Here is a 23,845-nt window from a genome sequence, read left to right as displayed (position 1 = left end):
GACAGACATTTTTATCAGATTTCATTTTATTATGCATTTCAATTCTTTCCCCTTCAAAAAGCCACAACACCGCAACTGAATACATCATGTGAATGTGTGTCATACAGTACATCATTTCAGTTGTGAATAAGAGCTAAAAAATATGTTTTGTAATACTGGACCCTTAGTCGTAGATTATATTGGTGGATTTATGAAAATCTGCATACAGAAATAGATTGCTGTTTTAATGAAAGACAGTTAACTACTAATTTGATTGAAAACAGTGGAAAACCATATTCTATAATGAATTCAAAATAACTATAGGATCACAAGTAATCATACAAATGGTGTAAGTGCATACTAAAAAGCTCAAATAACCACAGTAAGTGCTTGAACAAAGCTAAAACGATAGTTCAGTAATATTGTGGGAAGACACTTCACTGCAGAAGAGCTATAGTTTATTAACAGGGAATAGAGGAAATCACACCATCCACTGCCAGTAAAAGGAAGAAAGACTTGCAACATGCTTTTATTGATAATTGTGATAAGTTGCTTAATGATTGAACCTGAATCCACATTTTGAAAGGTCCTGAGAGTGTCTTTTTCTTCTGTGGTCTGGTGGTGTTGCAGGCCTAACTGTCCTTTATTTGTTCCAGTAGATCTCATAGGACTTCTTCTCTGTGTAGTTGGCGTCTGCTGAGCTGTTGCTGTTCCTGACCCTCTCCTTCACTACCTTCACCACCAGCCCTCCTGCCAGGGCAATTCCCGCTGCAGCCTTGCCTATCTCTGCCACCGCTGTCATAATGCATGCTGTCACTCCCATGGAGCCCCAGGCACCAGGAACAACCCGCCCTGCAGATCCACACACCCCACCGGCCTGAATCAGAGTCCCACTCGCAGCCACCCCATCTGCCACAGCGGTGGCTGCACACTGAACAGCTCGAGCTGCAACACTGCCCCCAGTGGCCACTGCTTGCTGCCCAGCTGCTACTGAGCCAATAGCCACACCTACTGCCCCTGCTGCGGTGCCCTCCCCTGTCAGGGCAGTTGTGCTGACAGCTGCACCTTCCAGAGCAGCCCCCAGGGCCGCTCCTGCCCCCATGGCACCCCCCACCCCTGCTGCAACACCTACTGCTGCAGTCCCAATCAGGCTCACCTGCCCTAGAGCATCCAATGCAGCTGCCCCAGGACTGGCAGCTTCTGCCCCAGCTAGGGCGCCCACAGATCCCCCCAGCACTCCTCCAGTCGCTGCCCCGAGAGCCATGGCTGTTTTCCCTGTGGCTGCTGCCAATATGGCGCCCACAGCTTTTCCCATCCCTGTGCCGCCTGCCACCGACATCCCAGCCAGCTGCCCAGCAGCAAAGCCCACAGTGTTCCCCATGGCTGCAGCTCCCGCCGCTGCAGCTAGAGGGGCAGCTGCCCCGAACACTGCCCCCACGACCATGCCAGTGGCTCCAGCAGCCACAAGGATCTTCACTTTCTCTAGGACCTTCTCAGAAAGGGCGGCCTCTCTCCTGAACTGCCCCAGGGCAGAGAGGAAAGACTGCCTCCTACTCAAGGCCCTGTTGCTGCCCCGCTGCCTGGTCCTGAACAGCTCCTTCCACCTGTCCCCTCTGTCCCTCGGGAGGCTAGCAGCACTTCCTTTCCTCTCCTCTGTCCATCTCTCCACCTTCCATCCCTCCTCATTTACTCCTCCTCTCTCCAGGTCTCTCTTCCTTAATCCTGAACCTCCCACAGCTGCCCCCCTCCTCTCATCCCACCCACTCTCACTCTGTTCTAGATCACACTTCCATCTTTTGGCCATCTTGTTCTCCCTGCCTTCTCCCTCCCCTCTCTCTCCCGCAATCCTCTCCTGCTCCTTCCTAATGGCAGCCTCAGACTCTCTGAACATGGTGTTGGTGTAGAAGCCTCCATTGTTCTCTTCCACAATCCTCTCCACCTTCTCCAGCAGCCCTACAACCTGGTGCAGGTCACTTGGGTCTCTGTTGTTGAAGACGTGGTACCTGCCCCCACATCTCTCTATCAGAGCCTTCAGCTCCACCGGGGTGCTGGCTCCGAGGTACCCCTCCATCCCCCTACCTTCTAGGTCATCAGCACGAGTGAACAGGACTAGTGTGTGGTCATGGACCGCCCCCTCCCCAAATATATGGACCATCTCCCACATGGCTCGGTCCTCATCCTCAGTGTAGCGTCCCAGTGGGATCACCAGGAGGAATGCATGGGGGCCTGGGGCAGACAGTGCCACACACTTGGCTATTTCAGAATGAGTCTGCTCAGCATTGAAGTGTGTGTCTCCAAAACCTGGCATGTCTACCACCACCACTCTTGTCCTCTTCCTCCTGACCTTTTGTCCTTCCTCCTCCTCAGTCAGGTCTGCGCTGCCTTGTTCACAGATTTGGGTGACTGAGCTGGCACGGAGCTCTGACAGGAAGTGCCTGCGGCCCAGGATGGTGTTCCCAGAGGCACTCTTCCCTGATCCTGTCTTTCCGATCAGGACAAGACGGAGCTCTGTGGCTAAGGACACATCCTCCTCCTCCTTGCTCTCCAAAAAGTCATCTAGGTCTTTTCCCTCCCCTCTTCTCCTTCCTGGATGGACATGGAAATACAGCTTAATTTCTAATGACACAAAACAACCATACAGTATTATTAGCTGCAGATTTAGCAAACAAATAGAAAATACATGTATCATATAAAAACAATATGTTGACATCAATGATAGATACATACAGTGCCTTGCGAAAGTATTCGGCCCCCTTGAACTTTGCGACCTTTTGCCACATTTCAGGCTTCAAACATAAAGATATAAAACTGTATTTTTTTGTGAAGAATCAACAACAAGTGGGACACAATCATGAAGTGGAACGACATTTATTGGATATTTCAAACTTTTTTAACAAATCAAAAACTGAAAAATTGGGCGTGCAAAATTATTCAGCCCTTTACTTTCAGTGCAGCAAACTCTCCAGAAGTTCAGTGAGGATCTCTGAATGATCCAATGTTGACCTAAATGACTAATGATGATAAATACAATCCACCTGTGTGTAATCAAGTCTCCGTATAAATGCACCTGCACTGTGATAGTCTCAGAGGTCCGTTAAAAGCGCAGAGAGCATCATGAAGAACAAGGAACACACCAGGCAGGTCCGAGATACTGTTGTGAAGAAGTTTAAAGCCAGATTTGGATACAAAAAGATTTCCCAAGCTTTAAACATCCCAAGGAGCACTGTGCAAGCGATAATATTGAAATGGAAGGAGTATCAGACCACTGCAAATCTACCAAGACCTGGCCGTCCCTCTAAACTTTCAGCTCATACAAGGTGAAGACTGATCAGAGATGCTGCCAAGAAGCCCATGATCATTCTGGATGAACTGCAGAGATCTACAGCTGAGGTGGGAGACTCTGTCCATAGGACAACAATCAGTCGTATATTGCACAAATCTGGCCTTTATGGAAGAGTGGCAAGAAGAAAGCCATTTCTTAAAGATATCCATAAAAAGTGTCATTTAAAGTTTGCCACAAGCCACCTGGGAGACACACCAAACATGTGGAAGAAGGTGCTCTGGTCAGATGAAACCAAAATTGAACTTTTTGGCAACAATGCAAAACGTTATGTTTGGCGTAAAAGCAACACAGCTCATCACCCTGAACACACCATCCGCACTGTCAAACATGGTGGTGGCAGCATGAAGATGGTTAAAATTGATGGGAAGATGGATGGAGCCAAATACAGGACCATTCTGGAAGAAAACCTGATGGAGTCTGCAAAAGACCTGAGACTGGGACGGAGATTTGTCTTCCAACAAGACAATGATCCAAAACATAAAGCAAAATCTACAATGGAATGGTTCAAAAATAAACATATCCAGGTGTTAGAATGGCCAAGTCAAAGTCCAGACCTGAATCCAATCGAGAATCTGTGGAAAGAACTGAAAACTGCTGTTCACAAATGCTCTCCATCCAACCTCACTGAGCTCGAGCTGTTTTGCAAGGAGGAATGGGAAAAAATGTCAGTCTCTCGATGTGCAAAACTGATAGAGACATACCCCAAGCGACTTACAGCTGTAATCGCAGCAAAAGATGGCGCTACAAAGTATTAACTTAAGGGGGCTGAATAATTTTGCACGCCCAATTTTTCAGTTTTTGATTTGTTAAAAAAGTTTGAAATATCCAATAAATGTCGTTCCACTTCATGATTGTGTCCCACTTGTTGTTGATTCTTCACAAAAAAATACAGTTTTATATCTTTATGTTTGAAGTCTGAAATGTGGCAAAAGGTCGAAAAAGTTCAAGGGGGCCGAATACTTTCGCAAGGCACTGTATCATTAGCAATCCAGGGATATAGATATATATTGGCCAATGAGAGGCTTTGAAGCCACCCGTCAGCCATATTGGCACTCCCCAGAAGAAGCAATCCTTCATAGGAATTAATGGACTTCTACAGTATTTCACTTAAATGTTTCTAGGACAAAATTACATGTATTTAAGTATTTTGTGTTGTTCTAGCGGGGAAAGTAAGATTATATATATTTTTTAAGTAAACTTCAAAGTCATGTAGCAGCTATTTCTCAATAATAGAAACACATATAATAGTCACTTAGAGGCCCCCCAAGAAAACCTTGCCAAATTACAAACTCTTAAAACAATTTTTTAAATACTGTAATATTGTTCTAAAAGTTGGGTTAAAGAGGTTCTCTCAAAATCAGCTCTAACGTCAGAAACAATTCCACAACTCTCCGTGGTCATTGTCACAGTGAGGAAATCAAAATGCATGCTCAGCCTTCATATATTTGTGGGTAAAAATAATAATAAAAAACAACTTGTGTGTTAGTGGTATGGAGCTAGCTAGCAATTGCATTTTTATTAATCAAGATGGCCAAGCTTTGTGTGGTAGCAGGGTGTAGCAACACTTACTATGCATATGTGAGTATGCCTCTATTGCGACGCAAATTAAACACTTCGTAAAAAGTGGGATACATTTGTGAGAATGAGAGGGGCAAATTTGGCATCTACTCATCAATCTGCGGGGCACATTCCATGGCTATCAACAGTGAAAGGAGGGCTTCAGTCAAATGATTCATGCTAAAGTAACCAAATTAACATGTCTGCCAGCTGCTGGTAGCTAACTGCTATCATACTATATATAGGCTTGTACTTGTTTGTTTCTGTATAGAGCCCTGTGGCTGGGACCAAAACTGTCTGTGTGTGTGGATGGCGGGCTAAAGCGAAATGCAACACTTTGGCCATGTATTCCATTATGGATCTGGTGGCATTTCAGAAAAAGGACCCAGTCTATCTTTGGAGAGGTATATTGTGAATTTTACTAATTGGGAAAGTTTATTTTTAGATCTTAGGATTTGGTATTTATTAGGATCCCCATTAGCCGCTGCAAAAGCAGCAGATACTCTTCCTGGGGTCCAACGGAAACATGACATAATATAGAACATTATTAGTCAAGGACTGAACTACAGTCATTTAAAATGTCACACACAGCCTACATTCAGTGCATTCGGAAAGTATTCAGACCCCTTCACTTTTCCACATTTTGTAACGTTACAGGCTTATTCTAAAATTGATTAAATTATTATTTCACTCAATCTATACCCAATACCCCTTAATGACAAAGCAAAAACAGATTTTTAGACATCAGAAATACCTCATTTAGATAAGTATTCAGACCCTATGCATGAGACTCGAAATTAAGCTCAGGTGGGTCATGTTTCCATTGATCATCCTTGATATGTTTCTACAACTTGGAGTCCACCTGTGGTAAATTTAATTGATTGGACATGATTTGAAAAGGAACACCTGTCAATATAAGGTCCCACAGTTGACAGTGCATGTAAAAAGCCAAAACCAAGCCATGAGGTTGAAGGAATTGTCCGTAGAGCTGCGAGACAGGACTGTGTCGAGGCACAAACCTGGAGAAGGGTACTAAAAAATGTCTGCAGCATTGAAGAACCACAAGAACACAGTGGCCCCCATCATTCTTAAATGGAAGAAGTTTGGAACCACCAAGACTCTTCCTAGAGATGGCCGCCCGGCCAAACTGAGCTATCGGGGGAGAAGGGCCTCGGTCAGCGAGGTGACCATAGAACCCGATGGTCACTCTGACAGAGCTCCAGAGTTCCTCTGTGGAGATGGGAGAAAGTTCCAGAAAGACAACCATCTCCGCAGCACTCCACCAATCCGGCCTTTATGGTAGAGTGGCCAGATGGATGCCACTCCTCAGTAAAAGGCACATGACAGCTCGCTTGGAGTTTGCCAAAATACATCTCAGACCATGAGTCCACAAGATTCTCTGGTCTTATGAAACCAAGATTTAACTATTTGGCCTGAATGCCAACGACCCGATGCACACAGCCAAGACAACGCAGGAGTGTCTTCTGGAAAAATCTCAATGTCCTTGAGTGACCCAGCCAGAGCCTTGACTTGAACCTGATCAAACATCTCAGGAGACCCCAAAATAGCTGTGCAGCAACACTCCCCATCCAATCTGACAGAGCTTGAGAGTATATACAGAGAACGGGACAAATACAGGTGTGCCAAGCTAGTAGCTTCATACCCAAGAAGACTCGAGGCTGTAATCGCTGATAAAGGTGCTACAACAAAATACTGAGTAAAGGGTCTGAATACTTAAATGAGATGTTTTTTTAAATTTATTATAAATTAGCGAAAGTCTAAACAACAGTTTTTGCTTTGTCATTATGGGGTATTGTGTGTAGATTGTTTTTTTCCCTCATCAAATTAATATTTTTTTTAACAAGGCTGTAACGTGACAAAATGTGGAAAAATCAAGGGGTCTGAATACTTTCCGAAGGCACTGTATATCAAATGACTGTCTCTTCACAGTCCCCTGTGTGCAGTAAGGTGTTATTTTATCTGGTTGTATTGCTAGCCATGTGGTCATGACTCTATTTAATACTGTGCGTTTCCCAGCCTTTGTTCTGGACCTAGGGAATGTAAAGAGACTTCTGGTTGCATGTCTTGTGTTGTACTGACGAGTGTCTGAACTTTGTCCCAACTGCATGAACAGACAGTTCAGTTCCTTCAACACAGCAATACCTCGCACAAAGACGAATAGTGATGCAGTCAATCTCTCCTCAACTTTGAGCCAGGAGAGACTGGCATACATGTTACTGACACTTGCCTTCTGTGTACATCTAAGTGTGATATGTGCTGCTTTGTTCTGGACCAACTACAATTTACCTATGTCCCTCTTTGCTGTACATGACCACACAGCTTGGCAGTTGTCCAGGTGCGACAAAACTTGGGCCTGTAGGACTTGTCTGGTGGACTGAAAAGTCAAGAAGGCAGAGCAACGCCCTATCATGGACATACCTCTTCCCCTTTTAGCAACCATTGAGTCTATATTAGTGGAGGCTGCTGAGGGGAGGACGGCTCATAATAATGGGTGGAATGGCGGCGAATGGAATGGCATCAAACCCTGTGTTTGATAACATTAAACTGATTGCGTCCAGCCATTACCACGAGCCCATCCTCCCCAATTAAGGTGCCACCAACCTTCTGTGGCCTATGTTTTGACCATGATAGCTTTCTATCTAGGGTTACACCCAGCAATTTAGTCTCCTCAACTTGCTCAATCGACACATTATTAAATAATAGATCTAAACAGGTTTAGTGTTGAGCGAGTGACTTGTCCCAAAAATGCTATATGTTAAGCGTGTCAGTTATTTACTTTACTGTTGCAGCCGACGTGTATACTATTGAGTCGTCAGCGTACATAGACATATGCTTCGTTCAAGGTCAGTGGAAGGTCATTTGTAAAAACAGAAAACAATAATGGCCCTAGCCGGCAGCCCTGCGGTATACCACATTTCAATGTTGTCACAGTTACTTCTTGTTAAAGAGGCATCAGCTAATATTAGCTTGCTATAGCTAGCTATCCTCTTCCTCCATTCCTGAATTTATTTGTTGCTGTTTCTTTGTAACTGGCAAAATATGATTTTGTGTACTGCCATATGTCGATAAGATAGCCAAGTTTGTCACGGGCTAATAACATTTTATGGCCAATATACCACGGCTAAGGGCTGTACTTAAGCATGATGCAACGCAGAGTGCCTGGTATATTGTCCATATCCATAGGTTGCACCGTCACTCGGTCGTGTCATGCCATTGTTATGAATGTTCTCAAGCCTCCTACATCAGCGGCACCATAGTGGTGCTCTAAAGTGGTGATAAGACCAGTCATTCTGGACAGAGACTAGACTAAACAGTTGTTAAACTACACTCTACTGCCTCGAAATACAATGAAATTGCTAAAGTAGTAAAATATTTAGTAGGAAACAATTTTGCCAGCATTATCATGTCGTCAAATTTACTTTAGACAGATGGCAATGTAATTAGCTAGGAAAGTTTGTCAAAAAGCTAACGCTAGCTATATAGCTCAAATCCGGTGTGTGTCCCCAATTTTAGCTAGCTAAAGTTATACTGCATCTTAAGTCAATCTGGTGAAGATGAAGATGAAATCTTCATCAGCGCTCATTGACAATGCATTGAGTAGAATGCTCAGTCAGGCATCAGTCCAAAACAACAAAAACATTTTTTTTTTGACAAAACATGCAACTAATTTAATACCACAAACCCCCGGGGTGCCTTATTGTTATTATAAACTGGTTACCAACATAATTAGAAGAGTAAAAATAAATGTTTTGTCATACCGGTGGTATACGATCTAATATATCACAGCTTTTAGCCAATCAGCATTCAGGGCTTGAACCCCCCAGTTTATAATAGTCAGGGTCGTTTGAGCCCTGAATGTTGATTGGTTGAAAGCCGTGGTATATCAGTCCGTACACCAAGGTATGACACAAAATTACTTGTTCACTGTTCTAATTATGTTGTAACCAGTAAGGAACCTCTGGGGTTTGTGGTACATGACCAAAGGGCTGAATCCAGGCACTTTCGTTGCATCGTCCTTAACAGCACCACAGGCGTGGTATATTGGTCATACACCACATCCTCTCGGGCCTTATTGCTTAAATATACAGCACCAACTACATAAATATATGACAGGGTCCATTATCTGCTACCTGGACTTTAAGGAATATGTTTTAATATGAGAGACTAGGCCGACTATTTATACAGTTAAGCAATTAGCCTAATCTATCCACTGTGCATTACATAATTTGGTGTAGGCCTGACCTCACACCATTCTTTGACAGGCTGGTGAAATACAGTCAGGAATGTTCAACTAATTTACGCCGCAGATTGTTCAGCTTTGTTTTCCCTTGTGTAAAACAGCACTGTTTATTAACGTTGACTAGAGACAGACAGCACAATCATTAACTAAACATTGCCAAAAGATCACCCTTCAAATAGCACGTTGGTTAACTATTTCCTATTCTTTAAATAAAAATATGTAAATAATAAAGACTATAGCTAGCTAACGTTAGCTAGATAGCTATCTCTGTTGTTGACAGCATGCTGCTAGCTAATGTTAGCTAGCTAGATTTGCATGAGTTTTAATTTAGCTAAATGCTATGTTCCAAACTGTCAATAAATATGTAGGAAAAAAAAAAACTTGGCCTACCCAATTCCACGAAATTAGACATGATCTCTGTCTGATTAAGCTTCAAGTCTACATTCGGGCTTGTTGTGTTGCGTTGGTGAAGTGTTTATGGCAGAGATGACTCTGTTCGGCAACAGTCCAATGAGTTTAACCAAAAACAGTGGGGGGAAATGACTTCATGACGGTCGACCTTTGGCTCCGTCTAGTGGCAGATGTTCCGCATTCTGATTTCATCACATTGACTTTTATCGTAATCTTCAACGATTGAGTGATTCATTTGTAATTATTTCAAATTAACAAATATGATTCATAGTAATTTAATTTGATTAAACTTAACGAATGTATGGTAAATCTACTCACGATAGTAAATTCTCAGCAATGAGACGCTTAATCTGAACCAGCGGAGGCTGGTGGGATGAGCTATAGGAGGGCATGCTCATTAAAATGGCTGGAATAAAACACAAACCTATGTTAACTCCGTTCCATGAACCCCACCCATTAAAATGTGCCCATCCTCCTTTAGCTCCTCCCACCAGCCTGCACTGCTCTGGACATACATAAATAGTCGCATTAACAAAACATAATCAGTCATCTCTGTATATTGAATAATTTATTTGCATTAAAATGAGACAATTTCCCTCAAAATGTCAGAGGCAACAAAACATTAGGGGAATATCTCAATTGCATACTCCTCGCATTCTCAAAACCCATAGGTGGTCAGAGAGGAGGGATTTCTGCTTGAATGGATTTTGAGGAGACAGGACAGGAGAAGAATGGAATTGAGATCTTCCCTAGATATGCCAAAATATAGATTTTTTTTTAAAGGCATTGTTCTAGGGGACCGCTGTTCTGACATTTCATTATGGCCATCAGATGGACAGAAACAAATGTGACATATAGAAGTTTAAGCTGATGAGTGGTTGCCAAAAGACACAGCGCTAAGACATTATACCTCCCTGATTGTAGACAAAATAATATGTAAAATAGTTTTATTTAAAATCATAAATGACCAAACCCCATTTAACACTCATGCGGACAGTCACACACAGACAGAGCTAAGAAAGCATTCGGCTCTAGGAAAGCAAGTGGCAGACATCATGAAAATGGTTCTGCGATCAACACTTGTACCGCAAATCAAGAGGATACACCTAGAGTAGGACCATTCAACAACAAACTCATAAAATCTCATTATATAAATCTGCTGACTCTGGAGAAGGGGACAGGAAAACTTACACAAAACAGAATTCAACATATTCAAGCTTTATATTTTGAAGCTTGTTGAATGGGAATGTAAACTCGTACGTGCAAATGCCATCATCAAAACAATTGTATGGTAGTAAATTGTATTCAATCTATTCACAAAAAGAGATAACATATTGGGGATTTGCTCTTTCTTCCAAAGTACAGTTATGTAATCTATTTATGAAAATGATCTTTCCTTATTAAATCTTCTTAAATATGTGGTAGCTGTATTTCCTTTGTTTCATAATAACTGCAGGTTGGGCACAGTTCTGTATACAGTAAGTCGGATTCCACAGATAGAGCTCAACCTCCTTTCCTTGTCTCCAGTTTGTTCCTGTGCCACATAAACACTTCTAGTTCCTTCAAATTTTCTGCTGCCACATTATCCCCTCGACAGAGCTCACCGGTGCCAAGACCCAACCTCTCCATCACTGAATCTAGGACTCAGGACATCCCCCTACATTTTCCTTCTCCTCATCATTTCTCTCCAAGAGTCGAGGTAAAGTACTATAGCTCAGTACGGGAGCGGGAGATGCGGGGCCCCTTCCTAATCTCTTTCCTCTTGTCCTCTTTCCTCCTCCTCTTCTCCTCCTCCCTCAGGATCTTCTGAAAAGCCTCTGCAGTGTGAAGCACCTGTGCCAGAGAAAAGCAGAGCGCGTGAACGTGTGTTTGAGAGAGGCATTTTTTAACAATGGGTGTATGGAGAAGCAAACAGCAGAGGATGGGACAGCAAAAAGGTGCAGTCAGTGTGAGTTTCACTGATGTTACGCTCGTCTCAAACATAGTCGGGCTCGTTTGTTAAACAAGCCTTCAAAGAACACGCTTTCCAAGTCTGTCTGGTAGGCTTCACGGTGATAGAATACACGTGGTTATAGAGGCTGAGAGCCACTGTGTTACTCACGTCGTCTCTCTCAGTGCGGTATGGGTTGGTGAAGTCTGGGGATTTCTCGATTATTCCCAACTCCTGCGACATCTGAGAGACAAGGAGCGAGAGTTATCAGCCATTCTGAATCCACAGAAAAAAATTGGCACATAGAAAAGTTAGTATGCTTACAACATGCTTATAAAATGTAGTAATAAGGAGGTTATAATACATTACACCTGTTGGCTTTAAATAAAGCATAAACATTTCCTCTATGTCCCAGAGTATACCCCCAGTTCTATCCCCGTCTCACCAGTGAGAGAACATGCTGGTGTGCCCCCCCAGTGAACACCCCAGTGAGGTTGCAGAAGCGGAGCCCCCATCGCAGAAGGACGCCCCAGTCTGGGTTACGGTCGTAGTAGTGGTGGACAATACGTGGGAAACGCAACGCCACGTCCCCAAAGAACGCCGTGTTCTCCACCACATGGGAGTAGGCTATGGAGCGAGAGAGAGAGTAGTCTACATGTCATACTTAGGAAATAAACTAGAACGTAAATCACTGCAGACTGACATACTAAAAGAGAGCGTCAGAAAACGTAAGAGGCGGAGAGGGAAAAGGGGAGGGAGAAGAGGAGAAAAAAAGCAAGATGGTGACAGACAAATCAGATCTGTATCGAGTGAGAAAGGAGAGAGAGCAAAGTATAGTAACGGTATAATGTCCATAATCTGACCTTCTTTGATTTTGTCATCCATGGGGAAGGGATCATCAGCCTGCATGTTGGCTGCAATAAGGACGGCCTTCGAGTCCTCCAACACCTTCACAGAACACACACACACACAATGTAGATTGCCCACTGTGGGTTGACCATCATAGTTGTCCTTGGGCAAAGAGCAGATATGTCCTCTGGGAATCAAACAGTATATATCTGGGAAGAATACAGTATATACAGTGAGGCCTCAAGCAATAGGAAGACTTGGAAGCTAAATCCGGGTTACTCTAGTCTTATTAGTGACCGGCGACTTAGATACTGCTTATCAAGTGGCCTTATTTGCCTACTCATAAAATCATAATAATCTAAACATGCTAAGAAACTAACACCGCAATTACTTCCCGCTAAGGCCACAACACCCTGTTTCTAGCTAATGGTCAGCATGAAGGGGAGTTAAACAGTGGTAGAGCAATTGTACCTTAAACAAGCCCTTCAGCATGATGTCTATGATCTTATATTGCTGGTTGATGTCATTGAGCTCCACCAGGTTCTTCAGAGCATTTAGCTGGTCTTTCCTCTTGGTCTCGAACAGACGCTTGTCTGAGAGGGGGGGGGGGTGTTCAGGAAGAAATGCTGCCACACATTTCAATATAAACACTAATCAAGGGCCATCCAAGAGGACACCGCTTAATATTCTGAAGAAGGAAACAGACACCAACAGTAGGATACAGATCTCCAGGTTGGAGTCATGTCTGTGCGTATCGGAGTCTGCAGAGGCGAGGGCTGCAGCAGCAACCACCAGGACGACTGTACACACACTCAGCATGGTCAAGAGGTGGCGGTGGTGAGGCACTCTAACGTACACAGAACAAGAGAAAATGCAGTTAATAAATATTTCTGAATACTGTTTACAACGTTTTTACTGAACTTGTAAAGCCAAAATTTACAGTAGGTCTGTCTGGTTGACATTAGAGCATATTTTGTTGTGTTTTGAAGGTTATATATATATATTTTTTTTTTTAAATTAAAAAGTATATTTATGATCATATTTTTACTTTTTAAATCCAGTTTGGTCCTGTACTATAAATTACACAGGTTCTAATGAGGTTATATCTGTCCCATTTAAACAACTTCTAAAAGCCACTTGACATGTCACTTATCTAAACCCCAAAATAACTTTCAGACTTCTTGCCAGCCCCCGTCTTGCATCCTCTTTCTTCCTCTCAGACACTCTCCATCCTCTAAGCTGTGGGCTGCCTCAACATTCCCTCAGGTCCAGCCTCCTCTCCCTCAGAGCATATTAATACATTAAAACAGGATAAAAATGAGTCTTGGACTGATGCATATTTGATGAGCACTGACTTTTAAAACAACATCAGCAGAAAACAAAAAAAAGTGTCGAAGGAGGAGACAGCGTCGATAGAACACCAAATGTATAATTCAGCAATGTCCATCGATAATATTATCAGAGAGAGCGAGAAGGGGGATTGTGAGAGACAGAAGAAAGTATACTGTGGGATGAGAGAGACCCTGTGGGAGCCAACTGCTTTTCTGCTGAATATTTCATTTATATTTTTCAATACGCAACAAGGTACACGCCTAAAGACAGATCTGATAGTGAGAGAAAGTGTCAGGGATGTGAGTGAAAGAGAATGAGGAGAAACCTGATAACATCTTTTCAGCTGTTTCTCAAAATGTAGTCTCTCTATTCTGAACTCTTCAGTTGCATTCCCCTACTCAGACACTTACCCTCCTATGGTTAGACTATTAGAATACTGCCTGAAGATTCAGAGGGTTATGCAAGCTGTGTGATTTGACATAGGCTATGACAGGGCATTTGCCCGAATCACCACATATACTTTGAGAAAACTTTGCAACATCTAATCCGTCAGCAAAAATGGGTGCTGATGATACAGTTGGAGCAGCAGAATACAGTGTTCGATTAGGAACAATTTGTGCATTCTGAAAACATCTTTGGGCTGCCTTCCAGCTTTTTGTACTAGGCATGTAAGTCAATAAGTCAAATATTCCTAAGACGGACAACCAGGGAAGAGGCTTAGTAGTAAGAAGCCCCATATCCATATTTCGTTACAAGCATAGCCAAGAAGGCCATAGAATTGATTAGTGTCAACACCATGGCCAAAATGGACATCCAGCATTGATGTTTCCATCAGACTAGACAAAGTGCTGGGATATTAAGGTGGAGCAGAGGGGGCAAGCGACTAGGACAGATCAATCATATCCACAGGCATCATGCAAAGCACAGAATTTGAGAAATGACACTCCAAAATGCACCCAAAGCTTTTGATTTGATTTTAGATGCCAGTGATGGGCCGGACTTGCAGGAGGTATGTTTGTAAACTAATTTGATGAAGCTTTGTAGCCTATTGATTCCTTCTTGATTAATAAATCAAACTAAAAATGGTTGTTTCGCTGTAATAATAGCCATCTAGCAATTTTATGAAATTGGCTTTAGCTAGCCCAGACAGTTATGAGGTTGGGTGACTGGGAAACTAGCTACCAAGCCATTGCAGGCGATCAAGTTAGAGTAGCTTGTCTAACTATCTTATCAGGCATGCCTGCTGGCAAGGTCGCTAGACATTAGAAAAGCCAGCAATTACTAAATAAGACTCACGCTCATTGTGCAAATGTATTTACACTGGACAAAAATATAAACGCAACACTGTTTAATGAGCTGAAATAAATCCCGGAAATGTTACACACACAAAAAAAACGTATTTCTCTCAATGTTGTTTACGTCCCTGTTAGTGAGCATTTCTCCTTTGCCAAGATAATACATCCACCTGACAGGTGTAGCATATCAAGAAGCTGATTAAGGTCCATCGCAGTGAAAGCTGTGCGACTAGAGATTCTGGGTTAAAGTCCAGGCTCTGTCGCAGCCGGCCGCGTCCGGGAGACCCATGAGGAGGAGCACAATTGGCCCAGCGTCGTCTGGGATAAGGGAAGGTTTGGCTGGCAGGGATGTCCTTGTCCCATCGTACACTAGCAACTCCTGTGGTGGGCCGGGCACAGTGCACGCTGACACGGTTGCCTGGTGTTTCCTCCAACACACTGGTAACGGCTGGCTTCCAGGTTAAGTGGACATTGTGTCAAGAAGCAGTGCGGCTTGGTTGGGTTGTGTTTGGGAGGACACACGGCTCTTGACCTTTGCCTCTCCGAGTTCGTATGGGAGTTGCAGCGATGAGACACGACTAACTATCAATTGGATACCACGCAAATGGGGAGAAAAGGGGGTTAAAAAAAACAAGCTGATTAAACAGCATGATCATTACACAGGTACACTCTTACTAAGGCCACTAAAAAGTGTCACAACAATGCCACAGATGTCTCAAGTTGAGGGAGCATGAAATTGGCATGCTGACTGCAGGAATGTCCACCAGAGCTGTTGCCAGAGAAGTGAATGTTCATTTCTCTACCATAAGCCGCCTCCAACATAATTTTAGAGAATTTGTCCAACCGGCCTCACAACCGCACAAGTGTAACCATGTCAGCCAAGGACCTTCACATCCAGCTTCTTCACCAGCGGGATTGTCTGAGACCAACCACCTGGACAACTGATGAAACTGTGGGTTTGCACAACCGAAGAATTTCTGCACACACTGTCAGAAACCACCTCAGGGAAGCTCATCTTCGTGCTCGGCATCCTCACCAGTCTTGACCTGACTGCAGTTTGGCGTCGTAAACGACTTCAGTGGGCAAATGCTCACCTTTGACGGTCACTGGCACAGTGGAGAAGTGTACTCTTCACAGATGAATCCTGGTTTCAACTCTACCGGGCAAATGGCAGACAGTGTGTATGGCATTGTGTGGGCAAGCGGTTGGATGACAACTTTGTGAACAGAGTGCCCCATAGTGGGGGTGGGGTTATGGTATGGGCAGGCATAAACTATGCAAACAAACACAAATGCATTTTATCAATGGCAATTTGAATGCACAGAGATACCGTGACGAGATCCTGAGGCCCATTGTCGTGCCATTCATCCACCGCCATCCCTCATGTTTCACCATGATAATGCAAGCCCCCCCATGTCCCAAGGATCTGTACACAATTTCTGGAAGCTGAAAATGTCCCAGTTCTTCCATGGCATGCATACTCACAAGACATGTCACCCATTGAGCATGTTTGGGATGCTCTGGATCAACATGTACAACAGTGTGTTCCAGTTTCCGCCAATATCCAGTAACTTCACACAGCCATTGAAGAGGAGTGGGACAACATTCCACAATCAGCCTTATTAACTCTATGCAAAGGAGATGTGTTGTGCTGCATAAGGCAGACTGGTTTTCTGATCCACCCACCTACTTTTTATAAAAAGGTATCTGTATTCCCAGTCATGTGAAATCCATAGATTAGGTCCCAATACATTATTTCAATTGACCGATTTCTTTATATGAACTGTAACTCAGTAAATTCTTAGAAATTGTTGGATGTTGCATTTATACATTTTTGTTCAGTGTGTTTTTTCAATAAACACTTGGAGACAAAATGTAGTTTACATGTTGTCAACAATCTAAACCAACCCTGTTTGTTTTCTCCATAGTTGCGCACGTGTCGGTTTTGTTGCTAAACAACCAACCCCTCTATACACTCGTCCCCTGGCGACCGTCTCATACATAAAGCATCCTCGATTCAGGCTGTAAGGGCTTCAATTTCCTCAACTAGTTTTAACGAAGAGCCGCTGGGAAAAAATATGGGTACTGTCTAAAAATGCTCAGCCACCATGCTAGAGTGGCTAATGCTACCGCTGATGTTCAGCCAATCAGGCTGCAGCAGTCTGTTTATCCCTAGCTGAACGCCGTGTGCAACACCAGGAAGTAACACTAGCCACTCAAGCATGGTGGTCGAAAATGGTGTTTTATTACGACAGTGTGCATATTTTTAAAGCTAGTTAAGGAGGAAATTGGCACCCTCGCCCCTGAATGGAGGACATTTTATGTAGAGCCAGTCGCGGGGGCCATGAGTGTATAGCCGGCTGCATAGAGTCCAGTTGGATGCAGATGACAAAAGATGGAAAGGAATAAGAGCGCAATATGCAGCCAGCTGGGCTAGCAAAGATGCAGAGAAGCATATTTAAGGTTATGATACTATATACCCGTGTGGCATTTTAATTAAAATGACAATTCAACAGGAAAAGAGGTATGTTTACATAACCTATGCAGAAAAATAGATATCTTTTACATGGAATTAGGTATAATCATATGGCTAGAGAGGGACAATTTAGGATTTTTCAAACACCTGAAACAGCTTTTTCTTACAATCTCCAGACCGTGCTAAAGAATTCATCCACACATAATTTGTGCCCCCTATAAAACAATGTGTGCATGACGCCCATGGCTGTCCATCATTACAGAATGGTCCATCAAACTCTGTGTATGTAAGCTGTTGTAAGATATTTTCTTAATACATGAAATGTAATCTAGTACATACAGTATGTTGTACCATATAATCAGTCGGAGGTTTGAGGTTCAGGGTGGAATACATTACAATATCGGAGCTCTCTGCGTGAATCAGACAGCTGTTATTGGTAACGTTATGCTTTCAGAGAAGCACTGGGTATTGACCAAGTATTTTGTTGGCAATAATTGATACTTTGAGGGAAATGTCATACAAAACGTAAACTTAAAGGTTAATATACTGCCAATCAAAATGACCCCTTTCTGACCCCGCTTGGAAGTTGTTTTGCATACAGTGGACTTGAACGATCCTTTAATTTAATGTTTCCCATCATTAGTATATCAGGCACCATTTCAAGGAAGAGGCTCGAACCACAATGATCTGTGTTGCATGGTTTTAGAAAACGTTCGCGTTTTCGTGGTGTGCAGTTCGCTATCTTTGAAAACACCCGAGGCACATGAAATAGCAGCATTTCATTACCTGACGGGACTACTTGTGAATAAACCGGTCATCGAGAATTTTAATGACAATGTAAACCCATCTGTATCCCAATGCATGCATTTCACTCGCTACTGGTCAGCTGTGGACACTAGACTTCGACATCATCATAAACTCGCCGTTCACTCACCTCGTAGTAAGAAACAGCACGATCTAAAACGATAGCAAAACCAACTATTATTTCTCGCGAGCATCAGTTTCCTCGTAAAAATGGAGACATCAGTTGCGGAGTGTTTGCTACAATACTCAAGTGACAATATCGCGTTTGAAATGTTAATTTACATACAGAAGTCGCTTGCTCCACTCCGCCTGTGCCACGATCGCACCGGCTGGCTCTGCTTGGACGAATGACAGCCAGCGATTACATGGAAGGAGGTGGTTTCCAGACGGAAATTTTAGAGCGGCACACAGGCCTTTGTACGCGGTAAATCCCTCCCCCTCCCGCTTATCACGAAAGAAAGTAAACCCATAGACAGAGGACTCTAATGCCAAAAACCCGTTTCAGCATGGGCAGCACCATTGGGGACTTTCACAATTTGAAGAAGTCAACTGGGTGGGACTTCCTATGGGTTGTGAAGGATCACGTACATTACCTCCATCCAGGTCACCAGGAGGGATCAGCCAATGAACTATACTCGTGAGCAAACATTCCATAACTGCAGTTGGCAGTAAATCGGCTAGAAGGGATACAGCAAGGGTAGGCAACCCTGGTCCTGGAGTGCAGAAGCCACTTCATGTTTTTGATTTAACCGACCGGGAAGACCAGTTGTGTTTGAATTTAGGCAAACACTTTACTGATCAATTAGCTCAGTTGTTCAGGTGTAGTGCCTAGTTGGGAACAAAATTCTGCAGTACTCAAGCAACAGGATTGCCTACCCCTGGGATACAGCTTATGTCAGAATTGACCAGAATGTACTTTAAGTAGCAGGTCAGGAGAATTTACGCAGCAGGTTAGGATAATTAACATAGCAAGCTAGGAGAATTAGGTTCATCTTAGGAAAATAGTTATGGTTAGCTAAAATGCAAAAAAACAAAAACGTTTGACGTCAATTTGACATCTGTATCCCATCTAGCCATGACCATCCAAATCGGTGGCCTCAGATTGGCCTATATTTCTGAATGACGCCGCTCCCTCTCAGTGCCATTGAAGGTCCATCCGCTTACGCTACTGCCCAGCTTTTCTTAACTGCCTGGCTGAACACACTGTATCATCTGAATCTGTGGAAGACCATCACCAAGACCTGCCAGATTCCTACATTTGTTTAGTTTGTATTTACAGCATATTTGAGATTATCTTTGTAATGAAAAGCGCTATATAAAAGAAATCTATTATTATTATTATAAGAGGCAGCATGCACCAGATATCGTGACAGGACAGTCTCCTATAAGAACCGCTCTGATCTGACAAGCTACTGAAGCGCACACTGCTGGAGTACATTCAGCCCCGCTAACCCCTGAATAAGAGTCTTACACACACACACACACACACACACACACACACACACACACACACATCAAAGCTCTGTCACTAAGGGAGGCAGCAGGGCCAGCATGATGCTGTATCACATGACAAATGGGGACATTGATGACTTTTCAGTGCAGTGACATTCCATTTCTGAGCCAGACGAACCCTATGAGGGCCTGTGTCCTGCCACTGTCATGGGTGTCACAATGGCGTAGAGGTGGTGACAGGGGGCTGCTTGGACATGGGACAATTAAAAGAGTGTGTCTCAGTGACGTTCAACATAGTCTCATAGAGCTCTGCCTGTGTGCTCTCTGTTTGCATTTCACTCTGCTGCTGTATGTGCTCCAGTCAGTGTGTTGTGTACTGTACCTGTGTGAGCAGCTGTCTCAGAGCCTGTGTTGTGTACTGTACCTGTGTGAGCAGCTGTCTCAGAGCCTGTGTTGTGTACTGTACCTGTGTGAGCAGCTGTCTCAGGGCCTGTGTTGTGTACTGTACCTGTGTGAGCAGCTGTCTCAGAGCCTGTGTTGTGTACTGTACCTGTGTGAGCAGCTGTCTCAGGGCCTGTGTTGTGTACTGTACCTGTGTGAGCAGCTGTCTCAGGGCCTGTGTTGTGTACTGTACCTGTGTGAGCAGCTGTCTCAGGGCCTGTGTTGTGTACTGTACCTGTGTGAGCAGCTGTCTCAGGGCCTGTGTTGTGTACTGTACCTGTGTGAGCAGCTGTCTCAGGGCCTGTGTTGTGTACTATACCTGTGTGAGCAGCTGTCTCAGGGCCTGTGTTGTGTACTGTACCTGTGTGAGCAGCTGTCTCGGAGCCTGTGTTGTGTTTTCTCCCAGCTCATTCAGGCCTCTCTTCTCCACCGCCTCCAACACCTGACACAGGTCTGGTTCCCACACCACCCCCCTACTGCCATACCGCAACAGCTGCATGGGAGGGACATGTGTTGGTATTCAAGGCATCATCGGGGTGCTTACAAACAGAAGGCAAAGACACATTTTAATACACTTCAAAATGGCCCTGCACTGCTTCAAAGACCAACAGTAGTATGAGTGTGTCCGGGTGCAGTCTTGAAGCATCTGCATGCTTCCCATCCGAAACCGTTCGGAGTAGTTCATATATGTGTATTTATTATGACGCCATTTTGGGACGTTTTGGTCTTCGCAAGGGTTTTTTCGACTATTTGTCCACACAAACATTTTTCTTGTGACAAGCCGAAGTTTGGTAGAAAAAGTCTACGCTCCTTCGTCTGTGATTGGTCAACAGTAGGGATTCTTCAATTTAGTGTTTGTTGTCATTCAACGACAGACAATTCGTTTTCATGCAGATTTTTTCACTTGAGAAATACTGCACCAAACATCTTAGTTAGATGTAAAATTGTGTGACTAAGATCTCCTTGGCAAAAACATCAAAATGAATTGCAGTTATCTTAGATGAATTCTAACTATTTTGAGGAAGTGTATACTGGCTATGGTGAAGTAAGACAAACAGAGTGTGGCTGGGTGCAGTCTTACCAGTGTGAATGTGGCTGAGTGCAGTCTTACCAGTGTGAGTGTGGCTGGGTGCAGTCTTACTAGTGTGAGTGTGGCTGGGTGCAGTCTTACTAGTGTGAGTGTGGCTGGGTGCAGTCTTACCAGTGTGAGTAGTGTGAGTGTGGCTGGGTGCAGTCTTACCAGTGTGAGTGTGGCTGGGTGCAGTCTTACCAGTGTGCGTAGTGTGAGTGTGGCTGGGTGCAGTCTTACCAGTGTGAGTAGTGTGAGTGTGGCTGGGTGCAGCAGGCAACTCTCTCCAGAGTTGAGCAGAGAGTAGAGCAGGAAGTGACTCCAGGGCTGACACACCACATGCTGGGCTGGTGACAGAGGGGAAAAGGAGAGGTCAGGATGATGGTGAGGCATGAATACACTGACAAACACAGTGGTCAGATGGCGCAGATGCTACGCTACAGGACTGTTTACTACCACAGACTGGAATATGTTCTGGAATTCATCCAATGGCATTGAGGAGTATACCACCTCAGTCATCAACTTCATCAAAGTGCATTGACCACGTGGTCCCCACAGTGACCGTACGTACATATCCCAACCAGAAGCCATGGATTACAGGCAACATCTGCATCGAGCTAAAGACTAGAGCTGCCGCTTTCAAGGAGCGGGACACTAATCCGGACGCTTATAAGAAATCCCGCTATGCCCTCAGACGAACCATCAAACACGCAAAGCATCAATACAGGATTAAGATTGAATCCAACTACACCGGCTCTGACGCTCGTCGGATGTGGCAGAGCTTGAAAACTACTACGGACTACAAAGGGAAAACCAGACGCGAGCTGCCCAGTGACGCAAGCCTACCAGACAAGCTAAATGCCTTCTATGCCCGCTTTGAGGGCAAGCAACACTGAACCATGCATGACAGCGCCAGCTGTTCCGGATGACTGTGTGATCTTGTTCTCCGTAGCCAATGTAAGACCAGAAACAGGTTAACATTCGCAAGGCCACAGGGCCAAACGGAATACCAGGGTGTGTACTCAGAGCATGTGCTGACCATCTAGCAACTGTCTTCACTGACATTTTCAACCTATCCCTGACCCGGTCTGTAATACCAACTTGTTTCAAGCAGACCACCATAGTCCCGGTTCCCAAGAACGCCAAGGTAACCTGCCTAAATAACTATCGCCCCATAGCACTAAAATATATAGCCATGAAATGCTTTGAAAGGTGGGTCATGTATCACATCAACATCATCATCCCAGACACCCTGAACCCACAGATGATGCAATCTCTATTGCACCTTACACTGCCCTCACCCACCAGGACAAAATGAATACCTATATAAGAATGATGTTCAATGACTACAGCTCAGCAATCAACACCATCATCCAAATAAACAAATAATCACCAAGCTCAGGACCCTGGGACTGAACACCTCCCTCTGCAACTGGATCCCGGACTTCCTGACAGGCCGCCCCCAGGAGGTGAGGGTAGGCAACAACACATCCACCCACGCTGATAGGACTGATCACCCGACAACTATGAGGAAGCCTCTAGGGAGGAGGTCAGAAACCTGGCAGTGTGGTGCCAGGGCTACAACCTTTCACTCAAAGGAGCTGATCGTGGACTGCAGGAAATGCAAGGGCTAGCATGGCCCCATCCACATCAATGGGGTTGTAGTGTAGCGGGTCAAGAGCTTCAAGTTCCTCAGTGTCCACAGCACTAATGAATTAACATGGTAAACACACACCCACACAGTTGTGAAGAGGGCACAACATCGCTTCTTCCCCTCAGGAGGCTGAAAATATTTGGCATGGGCCCTGAAATCCTCAAAAAGTTCAACAGCTGCACCTTTGAAAGCATCTTGACTAGCTGCATCACCGCTTGATACGGCAACTGCAAGGCGCCCGACCGCAAGGCGGTACAGAGGGTGGTGAGTACGGCCCAGTACATCACTGGGGCCGAGCTCCCTGCCATCCAGGACCTCTATACTAGGCGGAATCAGGAAGACTCCAGCAACCCAAGCCATAGACTGTTCTCTCTGTTCTACCTGCTACAGCTTCTAACCCCAAGCCAAAAGACTGCTAAACAAGGCTGTAAATAGCTAATAAATTGATACCCGGGTATACAGTGGGGCAAAAAAGTATTTAGTCAGCCACCAATTGTGCAAGTTCTCCCACTTAAAAAGATGAGAGAGGCCTGTAATTTTCATCATAGGTACACTTCAACTATGACAGACAAAATGAGGGGAAAAAAATCCAGAAAATCACATTGTAGGATCTTTAATGAATTTATTTGCAAATTATGGTGGAAAATAAGTATTTGGTCAATAACAAAAGTTTATCTCAATACTTTGTTATATACCCTTTGTTGGCAATGACAGAGGTCAAACGTTTTCTGTAAGTCTTCACAAGGTTTTCACACACTGTTGCTGGTATTTTGGCCCATTCCTCCATGCAGATCTCCTCTAGAGCAGTGATGTTTTGGGGCTGTTGCTGGGCAACACGGACTTTCAACTCCCTCCAAAGATTTTCTATGGGGTTGAGATCTGGAGACTGGCTAGGCCACTCTAGGACCTTGAAATGCTTCTTACGAAGCCACTCCTTCGTTGCCCGGGCGGTGTGTTTGGGATCATTGTCATGCTGAAAGACCCAGCCACGT

General features: G+C 44.3%; 2 protein-coding genes across 5 annotated transcripts; both read right to left on the bottom strand.

Annotated features, from left to right (window-relative positions):
* Nucleotides 1-8: 8 nt before the first annotated feature.
* LOC121847226 lies at nucleotides 9-9,691 on the bottom strand. Of its 2 annotated transcripts, none has more exons than XM_042327538.1 (2): nucleotides 9,531-9,691; nucleotides 9-2,595 (listed from the first exon to the last, which is right to left on the bottom strand). In XM_042327538.1, the coding sequence occupies exons 1-2, from the start codon at nucleotides 9,550-9,552 to the stop codon at nucleotides 623-625; spliced, it is 1,995 nt and encodes a 664-aa protein (XP_042183472.1). In that variant the 5' UTR covers nucleotides 9,553-9,691; the 3' UTR covers nucleotides 9-622. The 2 variants fall into 2 exon arrangements, with proteins under 2 accessions (XP_042183472.1, XP_042183473.1); XM_042327539.1 differs by having other exon boundaries at nucleotides 9-2,565; nucleotides 9,531-9,690.
* A 413-nt stretch (nucleotides 9,692-10,104) lies between these two features.
* Nucleotides 10,105-20,611, bottom strand: LOC112240351 (coiled-coil domain-containing protein 134). 3 transcript variants are annotated; one of them, XM_042327547.1, is made up of 7 exons: nucleotides 20,492-20,611; nucleotides 13,053-13,177; nucleotides 12,802-12,923; nucleotides 12,345-12,429; nucleotides 11,927-12,108; nucleotides 11,653-11,724; nucleotides 10,105-11,384 (listed from the first exon to the last, which is right to left on the bottom strand). In XM_042327547.1, the coding sequence occupies exons 1-7, from the start codon at nucleotides 20,539-20,541 to the stop codon at nucleotides 11,259-11,261; spliced, it is 762 nt and encodes a 253-aa protein (XP_042183481.1). In that variant the 5' UTR covers nucleotides 20,542-20,611; the 3' UTR covers nucleotides 10,105-11,258. The 3 variants fall into 3 exon arrangements, with proteins under 3 accessions (XP_042183481.1, XP_024264421.1, XP_024264420.1); XM_024408653.2 differs by lacking the exon at nucleotides 20,492-20,611 and adding an exon at nucleotides 18,524-18,719; XM_024408652.2 differs by lacking the exon at nucleotides 20,492-20,611 and adding an exon at nucleotides 18,368-18,718.
* Nucleotides 20,612-23,845: the final 3,234 nt, after the last annotated feature.

The sequence above is a fragment of the Oncorhynchus tshawytscha genome, linkage group LG09, assembly GCF_018296145.1.
Source record: "Oncorhynchus tshawytscha isolate Ot180627B linkage group LG09, Otsh_v2.0, whole genome shotgun sequence".
NCBI lineage: Eukaryota > Metazoa > Chordata > Actinopteri > Salmoniformes > Salmonidae > Oncorhynchus > Oncorhynchus tshawytscha.
The sequence above is the reverse complement of the archived record's forward strand: the minus strand, read 5'-3'. Positions and strand labels throughout refer to the sequence as shown.

Coding starts and splice junctions, on each gene's coding strand:
- LOC121847226 (XM_042327538.1), bottom strand. CDS start 9,552: ATGTCTAATTTCGTGGAATTGG. Junction 2,596..9,530: donor GTCTAATTTCGTGGAATTGG/GTAGGCCAAGTT, acceptor TTGTGTCATTAG/AAATTAAGCTGTATTTCCAT.
- LOC112240351 (XM_042327547.1), bottom strand. CDS start 20,541: ATGAGCTGGGAGAAAACACAACACAGGCTCCGAGACAGCTGCTCACAC. Junction 12,430..12,801: donor TGCTGAAGGGCTTGTTTAAG/GTACAATTGCTC, acceptor TGTTCTGTGAAG/GTGTTGGAGGACTCGAAGGC. Junction 11,725..11,926: donor ACCAGCATGTTCTCTCACTG/GTGAGACGGGGA, acceptor CTTGTCTCTCAG/ATGTCGCAGGAGTTGGGAAT.